This window comes from Heloderma suspectum, chromosome 3 (assembly GCF_057233095.1).
Source record: "Heloderma suspectum isolate Gila_16-S chromosome 3, 16-S_ref, whole genome shotgun sequence".
NCBI lineage: Eukaryota > Metazoa > Chordata > Lepidosauria > Squamata > Helodermatidae > Heloderma > Heloderma suspectum.
The window spans coordinates 57,397,283-57,412,359 of record NC_139460.1 but is presented as its reverse complement, the minus strand read 5'-3'; the positions used below and the strand labels follow the sequence as shown (position 1 = coordinate 57,412,359).

General features: G+C 41.1%; 1 protein-coding gene across 2 annotated transcripts in view; it reads right to left on the bottom strand.

Moving 5' to 3' along the window:
* Positions 1–15,077, bottom strand: part of NECTIN3 (nectin cell adhesion molecule 3) — a 91,017-nt gene that overhangs the window by 59,463 nt on the left and 16,477 nt on the right. For both annotated transcript variants that reach the window (XM_084843357.1, XM_084843356.1), the window contains exon 2: positions 795–1,133. In XM_084843357.1, coding sequence (XP_084699483.1) covers positions 795–1,133 — 339 coding nt within the window. The remainder of the gene's footprint in view (positions 1–794; positions 1,134–15,077) is intronic.

The window sequence follows — 15,077 nt, the reverse complement described above, 5'->3', positions numbered from 1 at the left end:
TCCACCGAAAGGGGGAGGCAATTTTCACTGATTCGCCCCTCTCTCTGATGCGTGCCCTGCCCCCAATTCCCTGTAGCCCCCTGGAACAGATTTTCAGGATGCACACTGAGCTACATGGGGAAGCGGAAATCTGTGAAAGTTGCTTCCCCACCCCCCATCACTGGAAGCTTCCCATGAGTGGAAATCAGGAGATATTCCTGCCAGTGGAAGTCAATTCAGGATCCCAGTCAATATTACACCCCCACCTCACTAGGAAGCATTATAATTGGAACACAACGAGTAACATATATAACAGGCCTTAGAATATAGAAAACTTTCTGCAATTTGAAACCCACTGCTGAAGTTTGATTTCACAAGCAAAGCAAATAGGACTTTCTAGAGATACTGAAACAAAAGTGAAACAGTCTACAATACCTGTGCTTAAAGCCTTAAACACACATTGGGCTGGATCTAGAGTTTCATGGAACAGAACTCTGTGAAGCTTCTAAAGGTGATTTTTACTGACTCCCTCCCTACCCCCCACACCCATATGCCCCTGAAAATCTGGAGGGTCAAGGGACCCTCGGGACCAGCATGGGAGATGCTGCGGGGGGAAGGAGAAATCAGGAAAAATCACCATTCTCTTCTTATCGCAGGGGGCTTCCGCTTGATCCCCGTTCCCTCTGTGAATAGGAGCCTTTCCAATTATGGATGGGTAATCCTAGATTCAACCCACTGTAAGGCTACTAGTTTTAATATTGATATTCAAAACTTTGGGGTGAAATCTTAGCACAGTAAATATAAAATAAGCATACCCAATACAGCTACAGTTGTTGATGACTGTGAATTTCCTAGAGGGAATGTAACTGCTTTGCATACATATTCTCCAGAATCAGAGAAGGTAACATTGGTTAGGATGATTGATGCATCAGTAAGAGAGGTGTTTTTGAGTGATACTCTTCCTTGATATTCTCCTTGAACAGAAAATCCATATTCAGGATGGTGAACAGCAATAGTTTGTGCACTCTTCCCATGTATCTTCTCCCATGTAATTTGTGTTAATGTTTCGTTTATATCAATTATGCATTTCAGTGTAACATTCTTCCCCCATACTGCTCTCACATGTGGATCAACTATTGGTCCAGCTAAGGCACCTGAAGAAAGGGAAAAATAGAAAAAAGAACAAAGTATTAATTGAGTTGTACCACACAAGTATAGTTTCTATAGGAAAAATTGTATTTTATTATTGTACTAATTTACCTCCTTTTAACACCCATTCCTTAGAGAACAGACTTCTTAAATCTATTTGCAATTTTAATATTTGTTAGAACAATTATGGTACAGAGTATTATGGTATCATGTCCAGATGGTAATCTGGACATGATACCATGCTTGCTCAGGACATGCATCTCTACAAATGTCTACAGACTTCTTCATGTTCAGAGAAGTACATGGAACACCATTCCAAAACACAAATGATTGTGGGGTGGGGGGCAGAATTTTAAGTTAAATGTGCTAGAGGTACAGTTTCCCACTGCAAACCTGGTTCTCTACTGCCAGAGGCCACTGTCTATCCAGTAGCACTGATCCAGAAACTAACATGTTTTCCAAATACACAGGAGCAAAGCATGCATGACTTTGGGTTGCTTAATCAATGGAGGGCCCTCATAAAGTATTTGGAGAGCAGAGAAAAGATCAGAGCTTTTCCAGAAGTTGAGTTTTATTGAGAAATTACAAAGAGGCAATTTAATGGTTAACTATTGAAGGCTGTCTTAGAGACAAGAGGAAGAGAGGATGAGTAGTGATGCTAAAAAGCAGGTTACATACTGATTGTTTCTGCTTCTGGAGGAAAAGAGAGGGGAGTATTGGAATTTAAAAGCTGAATTATACCTTTCCTTTATGCTCTGCCTGAAAAACAGGAAGGAAAGTCCTTGAGAGTCAGGATACATCCAAAAAGCAAGAAAAAATTACTTTCCTCAGGCACAGCAAGGCTTTACCAGGAGGCATCCATTGGAAGTGGAAGTGAACCAAAGGGGCAGTCATGCCAGAATTCCAGACTAGCTCAGACAACAATTTTTCACAGCAAGATCCTTTTATAGAATTACCTGGATGCAAGAATAAGGACCTATCTGGGAGCTGCAGAGATACTGTCTTTATCACAATCAAGGAGAGCTCACTGAGTTCAGGCATCTAAAACCAGTATAAGTTTGGGTGACAAAAACCCTAGAAACGAGTAGGGTGGTCCTGGAAGGGCAATTTCCAGGTGCACAAAAGAAAGACAACTGTCTTGCTCCTGGTTAAGAAATGCTCATCTTACTCCGTTCTTAATCTAATCAAAAGAACACTATCGCCTATTGGTAGGCAACAGTGAGCCCTGAAATTTCTAGCATTACTTACAAGCACTCCACTTTCACTTAAAATCTGAAGCTATTACTACTTATGGGAAAATGAAGATTTTTGTTAATATAGGCTTGGATCCAGAGTTTGTATGAGAGGCATCTGCTCATGGAACAGCTCTTTCCTGCCCCCACCCCCTTCTCATTATAGCCTCCTGTACCACCTCCACAAAAGCCTTTAAGGGTCAGTGGATCCTCAGGAAAGGCCTCAAGATGTGGCATTGGAAGGGAGAGTTGGTGACAACTGGGCAGAGGCAGTGAACTATGGCTCCAAGTCAGCATTTTTTATTATCAAAGTGAGAATACTAAAGTTATGCAATGTGCTACATCATCAGAAATGTTCCAAATCCAGCTGTACAACAGCAGCAACCACAAACACATGGGACCACCCTGGACTGTTTCTATGACCTTCCAACATTGTCTGTTAAGAGTCTCCATGATAAGAAATAGTTAGGAATCAAGCAGTCAAAGTGAAAAGAGATGGGGGTGAGTATCCTATGGCTAGAATCCAGCGGGCATGTATGCTTCTGCTGATTCTCTTACACCCCACTGGAGATGTGAAGACCCAGAAGAAGAAAAAATGGACAAATTGGGGGGGGGGGAGGACGACAAGTGTTTCATTTTTTCCCTAAGGACCATGGTTCGCCCCCCAACTTTTTTCAAAATGAAAAAACAGAACAATTTTGGATTATGAAATATTTTCTCACAGAATTTAAGACAAGGTGTTTATATACTGTTACCTAGCCTTTATTCTCCCCAAAATGATTTATAAAACTATGCAATAAAATACTTTTATACAAAGACCAGAGATGTCAAATATCTGGAAATCATGAAGCCATGGGAAAAATGTTTCTTTAATCCTCTCTGTAAGATTCCCACCATAGTTATTTCTTCCATTCCTTACTAAAATTATTGATCTAATCTATCTTTTACTGACATTTACAGATGCTCCAAGTCATGCTCAGATTCCCAACATGTGACTAGAGTCGCCAAGTGGAAGAAAATGTGCGTTCTTGACAGTTTGGGTTTTCTTCTACAGAGACCTGTGTTTCTGGGCTTGTATGCTGTAACAATCAATGTAGATCTAATCTAAAACCCACACATAAAAAAAACACTGTGGGCTATTCCACCGTCACCAGATGCAACAGAAACAACATGTGGGTTATTCAACCTAGGTTTCTTTCTTTTTTTTTAACTTTGAGGCTCAGCTATATAGAACTCACTGCCACAGTTTTTTAATAAAGTTCTCAATTAGACCTCACCACTAGGGAATGGTGCCTCAGCTATAAAACCTTTTAACTGCTGCCACTAGAATAAACACTCTCTACATAAAAGGAACTCAGTAGCCTGGTTCCTGTGGTGTAGGCATAAGATTGACACTACTACTAGAGACCACCTTTCAAAATGAAGAAAAAAATAAGACGTTCATTCCCAGAAATTATTAACAAAAGTGAATAAAATGTCAGTCTCCAAATAATATGTGGTGAACCTTAAAGGTTCTTAAATTAAATATTGTTGCTTGCCATTCATAAGATGAGTCTTTCCCAGCTAAATAAAATCTCAACAGGTTTTCCTTCAGCGCATCTTTCCCTAAGCTTCGCCCCACAAACAGGAACAGTTTTAGGAATTTCCCTAAACTTTCTCACAAACAGGAACAGATGGTGTACAACAGTCGTCCTCTACCTCTAGTTCTTCCTGCTTCTTCTGGCTTCTATGATGATTCAGATGTATCAGGGACTACTTGTTGATGTTCCCTCTGGTGAAACATTAAACAGGAACCTAAAATATGTTATGTAGATCTTGGTTTGTTCATAAAACTATCATGTTTGGTATATTAAATTTAAAAGTATAGTTTATTCAGACAATAATTACAAATTTACTGACGGAGTTTACTTTTAAAATATCTAATATAATTTTATGAACCAACCAAGTTATAAATACATAATGAAACTTTAGGAATATTAAGGCTGCTTTATGTTCCTAAAGCTGACCTCCCCAACCTGGTGCTGTCCAGATGTTTTGGACTACAATGCCCAGCATTCCTGACCACTGGCTATGCTGCCAGAGACTGATGGAAGCTGAAGTCCAAAGTATTTGGAGAGCACCAGGTTGGGGAAGGCTGTCCTAAAGCAAGGAAGTGACTTTAGATCAGTAAAGAGTGCTAAAAGAAAGTATTGCTTATCTTCAATTTTTCCCAAAATTTCATCCCCCCCCCCAAAAAAAAAAAAAAAAAAAACCCTGGAGGGAAAAAGTTTTTTCCATGGCTTCAAAATCTCCGGAAATTTTACATCTCTACACCCCACCAATTCCATTGCACAAGCACCCCCCACTACTTGCACAATGGTGATAGTGCATCCAGGACAACTCAAAACAAGCAGATATGCTGGTTTCTGGAAGGAGGCAGGTCAGCAGAGCTTGTATAAGGGAGCTCCACTGACTTACCTCCTTCCAGAAACAAGTATTTCCTCTCGTTTCAGGGCTTCCCTCTAAATCTCCTTTCCATAAGCAGTGGGCCCCACTTATGCAATGGAACTGGTGGGGCGCACTGCTTGCATATGGCTCCAAAATTCCCCGATTCCTTCTGTTGAGTACATTCAGTACTGGAGAGTTCAGGAAGCTGCTAGGAATTTTGCAAGCCATGGATCACGTGCTGAATTTTTTTTCTTGCTGGGGGTTGAGTAGTAAGATAGGTCCCCCTCGGGGGGGGGGGGCTATTCTCACTGCTAAGACAAGTCTCTGTGAAATCCTTTCTTTTGTCCTCTCTTGCAAGCTCGCCTAAAACCCTTCCCTTCCTCACCCAATAGTGTTAGAGCTTCCTGTTTGCCTACCCCATTTCTCACTGCTTCTGTAACCCAGAAGCTCAGCCCAGACGTCCCATGCATGTCCACAGCCTAGTTCACACACTGCAGCCCTCAGTTCAGCCACTGAGAGAACTAAGCTAATTTCACCATGACCTGCATCCATTGACTGCTTTCCATGTTTTGCTTATTTGACTATTTGTAACAAATGTTCTACCATTAATTTCCATAATTAATGAGTGCATATCTTAAATTCTTCATTGTGTTTAATAAATTCCCGTTTTGAAGGCTGTGTGTGCGTGCGCGCATGTGTGAGCGTGTACATGCAAAAGAGAATCACTGGGTCCTGCCAAGACACACTATTGCTAAGGTTAAAAGGTACCTTAATGAATACTTGTCTTGAGTATATGCACAAATGTGTAAATGTGTCTCAAGGAGCACATTCAGTAACATCTTGCATGCACCTAGTAAACAGGAACTTATCCCTGAAACACACAATTACCATAGTTTTTTTTTTTTTTTTAAGTTTCCCTAGAATTTCTTTTTATTTATTTATTTCATTTCTATACCGCCCAATAGCCGAAGCTCTCTGGGCGGTTCACAAAAATTAAAACCAAATAACACACAATAAAACAATTTAAAATATATAGAACATTAAAACCACAATATAACAATACAACCACAATAAAACCTAGCAGCAGTGCAGGAGTTTAAAATACAGATTTAAAACAGCAAAGATAAAAACTTAGAAAGCTAAAATACTAAAATGCCTGGGAAATTAAAAAGGTCTTCACCTGGCGCCGAAAGGAATACAATGTAGGTGCCAGGCGAACCTCACTAGGGAGCTCATTCCAGAGCCGGGGTGCCACAGCAGAAAAAGCCCTCCTCCTAGTAGCCACCCGCCTCACTTGCTTTGGCAGGGGCTCACGAAGAAGGGCCGCTGACGATGATCTTAAGGTCCGGGTTGGCACATATGGGAGGAGGTGATCCTTCAGGTAACCTGGCCCCAAGCCGTTAAGGGCTTTGAATGTTAACACCAGCACTTTGAATCGGGCCCAGAAATGGACTGGCAGCCAGTGCAGCTGGGAAAGTACTGGCGTAATATGAGCTCGCAGGCCAGTCCCTGTTAACAATCTTGCTGCCCTATTTTGGACCAGCTGAAGTTTCCGGACAGTTTTCAAAGGCAGCCCCACAATGCGTATAACGCATTGCAGTAATCCAGACGAGAAGTTATCAGAGCATGGATAACTGTAGCTAGGCTATCTTTGTCCAGAGAAGGGCGCAGTTGGTATACCAGCCTAAGCTGATAAAAAGTGCTCCGTCACCGTGCCACTGAGTTCACCTGTGCCTCAAGTGATAGTTCTGGATCCAAGAGCACCCCCAAACTACGAACCTGATCCTTTAGGGGGAGTGCAACCCCCTCCAGAACAGGTTGAATATCACCTGGCCGGGAAGACGAACCACCCACTAACAGTATCTCCGTCTTGTCTGGATTGAGTTTCAGTTTATTGGCCCTCATCCAGTCCATTACCGTGCCCAGGCCCTAATTCAGAACAGCCACTGCCTCACTTGGGTTTGATGAGAAAGAGAGGTAGAGCTGGGTGTCACCGGCATATTGATGGCACCTCAGCCCACACCTCCAGATAACCTCCCCCAGCGGTTTCATGTAGATGTTAAACAGCATGGGGGATAAAACAGAGCCCTGTGGAACCCCATGGCACAATTGCCATGGCACAGAGCAATAATCCCCCAGCACCACCTTCTGGAATCAGCCATCCAAGTAGGAGCGGAACCACTGCAATGCAGTGCCTCCAACTCCCAACCCAGACAACCTATCCAGAAGGATACCATGGTTGATGGTATCGAAAGCCGCTGAGAGGTCCAGGAGAATCAACAGGGTCGCACTCCCCCTGTCCCTCTCCCGGCAAAGGTCATCCCACAGGGCGACCAAGGCAGTTTCCGTTCCAAAACCAGGCCTGAAGCCCGACTGAAATGGATCTAGTAATCCGTTTCATTCAACGGTGCCTGGAGCTGTCCTACAACCACCCGCTCAAGCACCTTGCCCAGGAAGGGGATGTTGGCCACTGGCCTATAATTGTTAACATCCTCTGGGTCCAGGTTAGGCTTTTTCAGGAGTGGTCTAATTACTGCCTCTTTTAAAGCGGCAGGCACCACTCCCTCTCTCAAGGAGGAATTTACAACCTCCTGGACCCAGCCAGACATCCCCTCCTTGTTTGATTTAATAAGCCATGAAGGGCAAGGGTCAAGAACACAAGTGGTCGATTGGACTTGGCCAAGCACCTTGTCCGCATCCTCAGGCCTCAGTAACTGAAACTCATCCAATAAATCTGGACCAGACGGTGCTCTGAACGCCTCTACCAATGGAACTGCATTAATCGTGGTGTCCAATTCATGACGAATCTGAGACTTTCTCTTCAAAGTGCTGTGCAAACTCGTCACAGCGTGCTACCGAGGGTTCCACCGTCTCTCTCCCTGGCCTAGAATGTAACAGGCCACAAACCACTCGGAAAATCTCCGCTGGATAACACTGAGAAGATGCAATGCTGGTGGAAAAGAACTGTCTCTTTTCCACCCTCATTGGCACAGAGTAGGCTTGATAGTGGGCTCTTACCTGTGTTCGGTCAGACTCAAGCCTCTTTTCCTAAGAAAACCCAGAAAATGTCAAACCTTCAAGAGTTCTAGGTATTTCTCACCCTTAGCATGCCATATGCCAAGCACTTCCAAACCATAATATATTTATGAAAAGGATAGTAGACTTTTCCTAAAGGCCACAATAGGAGAGTCTCTCTCTCATTCCCTCTCTCTCACCCCCCCACATCCCCCCCCCAGAACTAAAGGTAGCATGTATATGCATAAATAGTGGTCAATGAGGAACCTAACCTGAGCCCCAAACAGCATTTCATATCCAATGCTTACATGTCTGCCCTTTTGGCCATGAACCTTTTCCTGGCTTGGATTGTTTGGTATGTTGAAAATTATGGTAGGATGCACAGTATACAACTATCAAGACTCAGTATAAGAAACACTATAGGGTTTTAAGCAATTGAAAATTGCTCACCCACTAATATGAAACTGAAATATCAAGCTATAGAAACTGAAAGCCTTATTGCCATCTGATAGTTTACAAACAGGTAGCGAATGAAATTAATCACATCTCATTATTAACAACAAAGTGATTACATGTTGAACCTATGCATGTGTTGCAGGATTGGGAGTGCCCGGACTTCTCACTCACTGGAGAAGTGGAATGAGGATAATATGCTTACTCAGAAGCAAGCACCAGTGAGTTCAGTGGAGTTTACTCCCAAGGAGGTATAAATAACACTGCAGTTTTAAAATAAAAACTATAGTTGGAAGATGTTGGAAATTAGTCAGTATTTTATAACTGAGATACAGTGTATTACACACACACACACACACACACACACCATGCACACACACAGAACAAACACCTTTACTTCATTTTTTGAAATAAAATGTTTTAGGCTTATAGAAGTGCTAAAAGAATCCATCTATATACATTTTCCATATTGCCAAATTTTGGATTTTCTCATTGGCTTTAAGAGCAAGGTGATATTTACTTTATCAGATCATTTATCATGCAGCTGTTGGAGGAAACAAGTCACTAATCTGAGGTCTCGAAATAAAGGAGCATACTTCATCATGAATCCTGATTAAAGAAAAAAAGCTCCAGTGTAGCTTTTCCAAACAAGATGGGTAAAGAATTTGTATTGACCCAGCTGACAGTAACTGCATGAGAAAAGTAGACCTAAGTCTATTAAAACTCATACCACAAAAAAGTTGTGGCCCAAGATGCCACAGGACATCCCCCCCCCCCGAGAGAAACAGGTCTCTCAGTCAGTTTTGTTTTTAAAAAAACAAGTCTTAAATGTATCTTCGGTAAAATGTCTTAGATTAAAATAAACATCTTTCTCCCCAAAATCCACACTTTTGCCACATTTTTTGTTATTGTACCAGAAAACAGCAATGTAAATATCGTTTAATACCTAAACTTGTATAAAAACATTAAAGGAGCAATCCTATGGCCACTAGACAGCACCTAGACACCCATAGGATATGCTGTTTTCCAGGAACCGACCTCAGAGCCTGCGATCCGAGGTCGGTTCCCATAAAACCAACCTCCCCCCCCCCACGTCTGTGCTGCCTCGGAGGCAGCACAGAGAAGCCCCATCCGCCGCGCTCAGAAGAGGAGCGTGGAACAGCTGAAGAGGGGCAGGGCTGGGGGTGTTCCAGGGCGGGGAGAGCAGATTTGCGTGTACAACACATCCTATGTGTCGTACAGCAGTCTCCTCTCCTGCTCAGCCCCGCCCCGTGGCTAGACAGCTGAAATCAGCTGTCTAGCAGAAATAGCAGGCCAGGAGAGGCGTGGAGGGAACGATCCCCCCCCCCCCAAGCTTCTCCTGCCTTGCTTTGGATAGGCAGTTGCCTCCACGTTCAGAGGCGGCCGCCTATCTAGACAAGATTGTGCCCTTAGGGAGTGGGGAAGAGAACAGTCTTCAAAGTTTAAAAGGGAAAAAACCCTGTCAAAAGCTGTGGAATGAATCTTGGATTAAAAGTAAAAATGTCAACATCAGTAAAGCATGAACCACCCACAAAATGTCAGACCACCCAACCTGCTGCCCTCTAGATATGTTGGGTCTCCAATGGTCATGCTGGCTAGACATGATAGAAATTGTAGTTCAACACATCTGGAAGGCACTGGGTTGGGGAAGGCTACTACAGACAATGTATGTTGATAACTTCATTTAATACTGTTGTCCTATTAATGTGGGTCTGGACTTCTTAGCTGGCTAGTAGAAACACTTGGCTACCAAGTGAAACCATAATTTGTACACCCCTGGTTAAAATATAATTCCATTTGCATTTGGTCCATATGAAATGAATGATTTTTATTTTATTCCAACCCAAAAAACATCACATTATGATTTTTGAGGGCCTATGTGAACTGACCTTTGTTAGAAGAAGAGTGCTCTAAAAAGATGCAGCCTCCAAATAGTTAAACAGTTTAAGGCAGTTTTCAAGCACTAACCTGCTTAACACTGCATGTGTCTGATTCTTGAGATGCTCAACTTGCGCTTTCCATGGGCTGGGGCAACCAGAAAAGGCACACAAAGTGGTTCTGCCTCTGTTCCAACCAATCTCTTGGCTGGAGTTCATTTATTGCCAAGAATCCTGCTAGCTCTGTAGAGGATGGTAACAGTACATGCTTTGCAAGCAGCATGAACTTGTTTCTCAGTCATGGGTCCAACAAGCTTCCTCTATCTATCTACTAACAGGCTGAATCGGTTTACTCAAAAGCAAGTTCCACTGAGTTCAATGGGGCTTACTGTCCAGGAAGCATGCATAGATCATATCCTAAGCTTCCAAGTCATAAGTACATTATTAATCTCTGCACTCTTTCTCACCTACTACAAACCTGTCCTAAGCAGTTTTTAAGAGACAGAAAAAAAGTTTGAAAAGCCCTATGTAAGAGAGAACTTGAAGCTGCCCTTGGGACTTTTGTACAGGTTGCTCCTTCTCTCTGCCTTAAGTCAGCAATGCCCCACAACATACAAGGGTGGGGAACACATGGCCCTCCTGATGTTTTGGCCTACAACTCCCATCATCCCTTATCATTGCCTGTGCTGGCTAGCACTGATGTGAGTTGTAGGCCAGAACATCAGGAGCGCTACAAGTTGCCCAGCCCTACACAACAAGAAAGGAGAGAATCATGCCTGACATGTTTTTCTTTTTCCTTGCCTCCTTCAACAAGCCTTCCTGAATAAAGACCTTCTTAAGTAATTGTAGCAGTGGGCTGAATAAATTTGGGAAACTATTCCTATGTATAAACTTACTCAGCAAGTGCAGCAAACAAGGAATCCCAATTTTAAAGAAAATATGGCACCAGGGTTTCCATTTAATTCCTATGCTGAAGCCCTTCAAACTTTTCATCAAATTCCAACCAAGTAGAGTTGCGTATATTTTTTCTGACTAATGCACACACATACAATAAAGATTGCCTCCTCCCATATATACCTGGCCCTGCTAAAAGAAGTGAGGTAGATGCCTACTAAGAAGAGGGCATTTGTGTTGTAGCACCCCGGTTGTGGAATGAGCTTCCCAGAGAGACTCACCCAGCACCTACATTGTACTCTGTCTGGCACCAAGTAAAGATCTTATTTCCCCAGGCATTTTAGTCTTTTAGTTTCTGTTTTAAATTTGTTACTGTATGTTAAACTTCTGCATTGCTGTTAGAAGTAAAAACCAAAATAAAACCTATTCATATTGTAGTTTTAAACTTCTATAGTGTATCGTATGTTGTATTTTATGGTTTTCATATTGTAAACTGCCCAGAGTGCTTCAGCAAAATGCAAAAAATAAAGTAACACACACATCTTATATAAATATACTGTATAATCAGGGTTGATTTGATTTAAATCAAATTGATTTAAATACTTTCTCTGAAGGACTCAATTTTAATGACTTAAATCACAGTTTAAATTACTAGTGAGGAAGATTCTATTTAATCATCATTTTAGTAGAAGTACATTATTGTTTAATATAACCTTAATACATATTCAGAGATGTAGGTTTCATTAGAAGGTAGGTACGCAGTGGAGAACACATGCTGCGGAAGTTTCCTCAGGACTGTATTAAGTATGTTCTTTTTGCTTTTGGTTTCACTTTCTATTCTCCTCCCCATCACTTGCATTTATATCCAGACTCCTCTTCCTTGTTCAGTTTTGCTCCATCTACCCAAATTCTCTGTTCATTGACCTTCTATGTCTTTGCACTTAGAGGGGCAAGGCCTAGAGAGAGAGAGCGTGTGCGCATGCACTTATGCACACCACCTGAAGTGCAGAATAGGACTGATCAGGATATCTCCTGTCTCCATAAACTGCTGTTAACATATTCAAAGAATATAATTAAAAGTTATATACTTACTATTCATGATGGTATCTTTGACCTCGGCTCTTTTTTTTTTTTTTTTACCAATTGCTTAAAAAGAATTTTGAAATCTGATTTAAATTTTAAAAATCTGATTTAAATTTAAAAATCCATTTTAAATTTTTTAAAATCCAATTTTTTATTTTTAAAAAATCACTGATTTTTATCAATACTGCGTATAACTTGCATTTTCATTCTTTCATTAGGCAGTGAACTCTAAGGCTATTTTACTGTAGTTGTTCCACAAGCATACCGGTGACAGACTAAGAATTATAATTAGTGAATTTCTTTGCGTCCTTTAGTGATTTTGTTATATTATGTACTTGTTGCCTTTATTTTTAAAAAATTATTTCAAAGTAAAATAAAATTTCATGATAAAAAGAAGTCTAGCTTCTGAGAACTGAACAAGTGTTTTAAAGATTGAGAACTTAACAAGAGCTTTTCTCTTCATTGCCTTTTCCTGTTTCAAGGTAGATTTGTCACAAACATAGGGTGGTCATAACTCTACCTTCTGAGCAAATTCTCAATGCAAACTATTACACATATATAGTTAAGCCTGCCTGAAAAGAATCTAACTGTTGTCTTGGCTTCACAGTTCTTCCTGCCTTGCATCTACAATTGCATCATAGGTAGTCAAAAACTACCTGGCAATGTCATTCTCTAGCAGGAGAATGAACTGAACTGAGTGACCAACAGCTCTTTCTCCATCAGGCAAGCTTCAGAAAAGCTCTCAGATGAGGACTGAATTGCCATGCAAATCTCCTTGCTGCTCTCCTTTTTGTTCTCATGTGTTTGCCAATAACATCATCCCTGACTAGAGTGGCCAAGCTGACTGGAGTTGTAGTCCAAAGTATCTGGAGGGCACAAGTTTGGGGAAGCCTAGTTTATTGTGTCAGAGTGTTTCTGAGAAGTTGCACATCATGAGGAGAAACAGACACTTCTCACATTCCCGCTCACATTCTTTGCAGTACATGAAGAACTCCAGTGGGGGAGGGAAGTCACCAGAGCATAAGCAATTCTTTCTATTGTTGTGCTAAACGTGAAAACAGAGGGAGAGTCAGGTGGAAAGGCATTCCAGTGATTAGGAAATGCAAGAGGAAAGGAATGCAGGAAATAAAGGTAATCTTCGGCATAACTAAAAGACTGGTACCTGTAGAGACAAGAGTTCAAGGGATATATAGGAAAAGGAGAGTAGATCTAGATTAGCAAGCCTGTGGAAGAAAGTACAACAAGCTTAGAGCAAGGATAAAAAGAGAGGAATCCAGTGAAGAAAACAGTACAAAGGAGCAGGGTGGATGGATTTCAGTCAAGATGATTTAAATCAAGAGAAAATCCTGATTTAAATAACTGATTTAAATCAAGTTTGCCACATACAGTTCTTCACATATTTCTTTAACAATGGTACAGATCTGATCACTGTAACATGTGAATTTACAATTCAATACAGCATTTTACAACATCAAGGATATGTTCCCAGATAGAGTCTTTCTTATGCTGAAAAGCCATGACAGTTTTTCTCTGGCAAAAATGTGGGGATTCATAGGAACTGGAAACCGTGTCTGTACTACAGTGTCTTATGTTTTTCTTTCCAGTTTACTCCACTCTTACGTTCACTGTGTCTTTTCCAATATCTTCTCTCTGTTCTTCCTTGCTTAGCCCAGCTTCACCACCACATAAACACAGAACAACAATCATATCCAGCTTATGTCTTTACATATGTTACTTTAGTAAGAGAAACATAGGAAGATGCCTTACGCTGAGTCATACCACAGATTCATATAGTCCAGTATTATCGACACCAACTAGCAGAGGCTGTCCAGGGTTTCAGCCAGGATCCTTACCTAGTCCTACCTGGAGATGCCAAACATTGGGCCTGGGACCATCTGCATGCAAAACATGTTCTCTACAACCGAGTTATGGGAAAGCCCAGAATCTTCAAAAAGGAAGAGCTGGTAGTTAGGCTCGACATAGGAAACACTGAAATGAATGTCCATGTTTGACTGGAAGGTAACTCAATGTGTGAGAGAGTGACATAGCTATTACATAATTTTTATGAGACTAAGTATAGGTTTACAATTTTTGCATTTAGATTTAATTGTAACTATATTATTTTTGAGTGAGAGATAAATTTAGTTTTTATATACCCCACCCGCACATGCACTAGTTTATCCACCATCCTTTGCATGGTGGATAAAAATCAGGGGGTTTTAAAAGAAAATTTAAACATGGAAATAATTCTTGGTTTGTTTGCTTTTTATTTAACTGATTTTTATCCACCATGCAAAGGAGTACTGTGCTTATGAATGATGAGCAAAAACAAATGGCAGCATTTAGAAGAGTGGAGGCAAAGACAAAGAAGAATGTCATAACAATCAGTGCAGGAAACAATGATAATGAGTTAAAAGTGTTGGTAGTATCTATAGAAAGAGGGAATATATTGACTGAAAAAAAGGCCTCGTTTTCAGACTTGGCAAAGGTTTGACCTAAAGAAAAAAATGAAATAACAGCATTGTTACAGTTAATCAGCATAAAGATCGTATTAAAGATAAAATGAATGGACAATGTGGAGAGTATTCAGGATAAATGGAAGAGAACCCAATACTGAGTCCTGAGGTACTCCTACAGAAAGGGGACAAGATGTAGAAATAGAACCCATTTTTAAACATCTTAAAGGAGCAGTAAGCAGTATGATTCAAACCATGATACAGTGCCTTGAAAACCAAGAGAACTAAGAGAAGCAAGGAAAAGTGAGTGGTCAATGCATCAAAAGCCAGAGAAAGAGATCCAAAAGAAGTTCAGAATATGAATTCTAATTTTTTTGCAAGATCACTGAAACACAAGTTAGAACACTCCCAGTTGAGTGAAAAGAGCAAACACCGATGGGAAAGGATTAAGACTCAAATTGGTAAAGAGGAAAGTATGACACAGAGAGAAC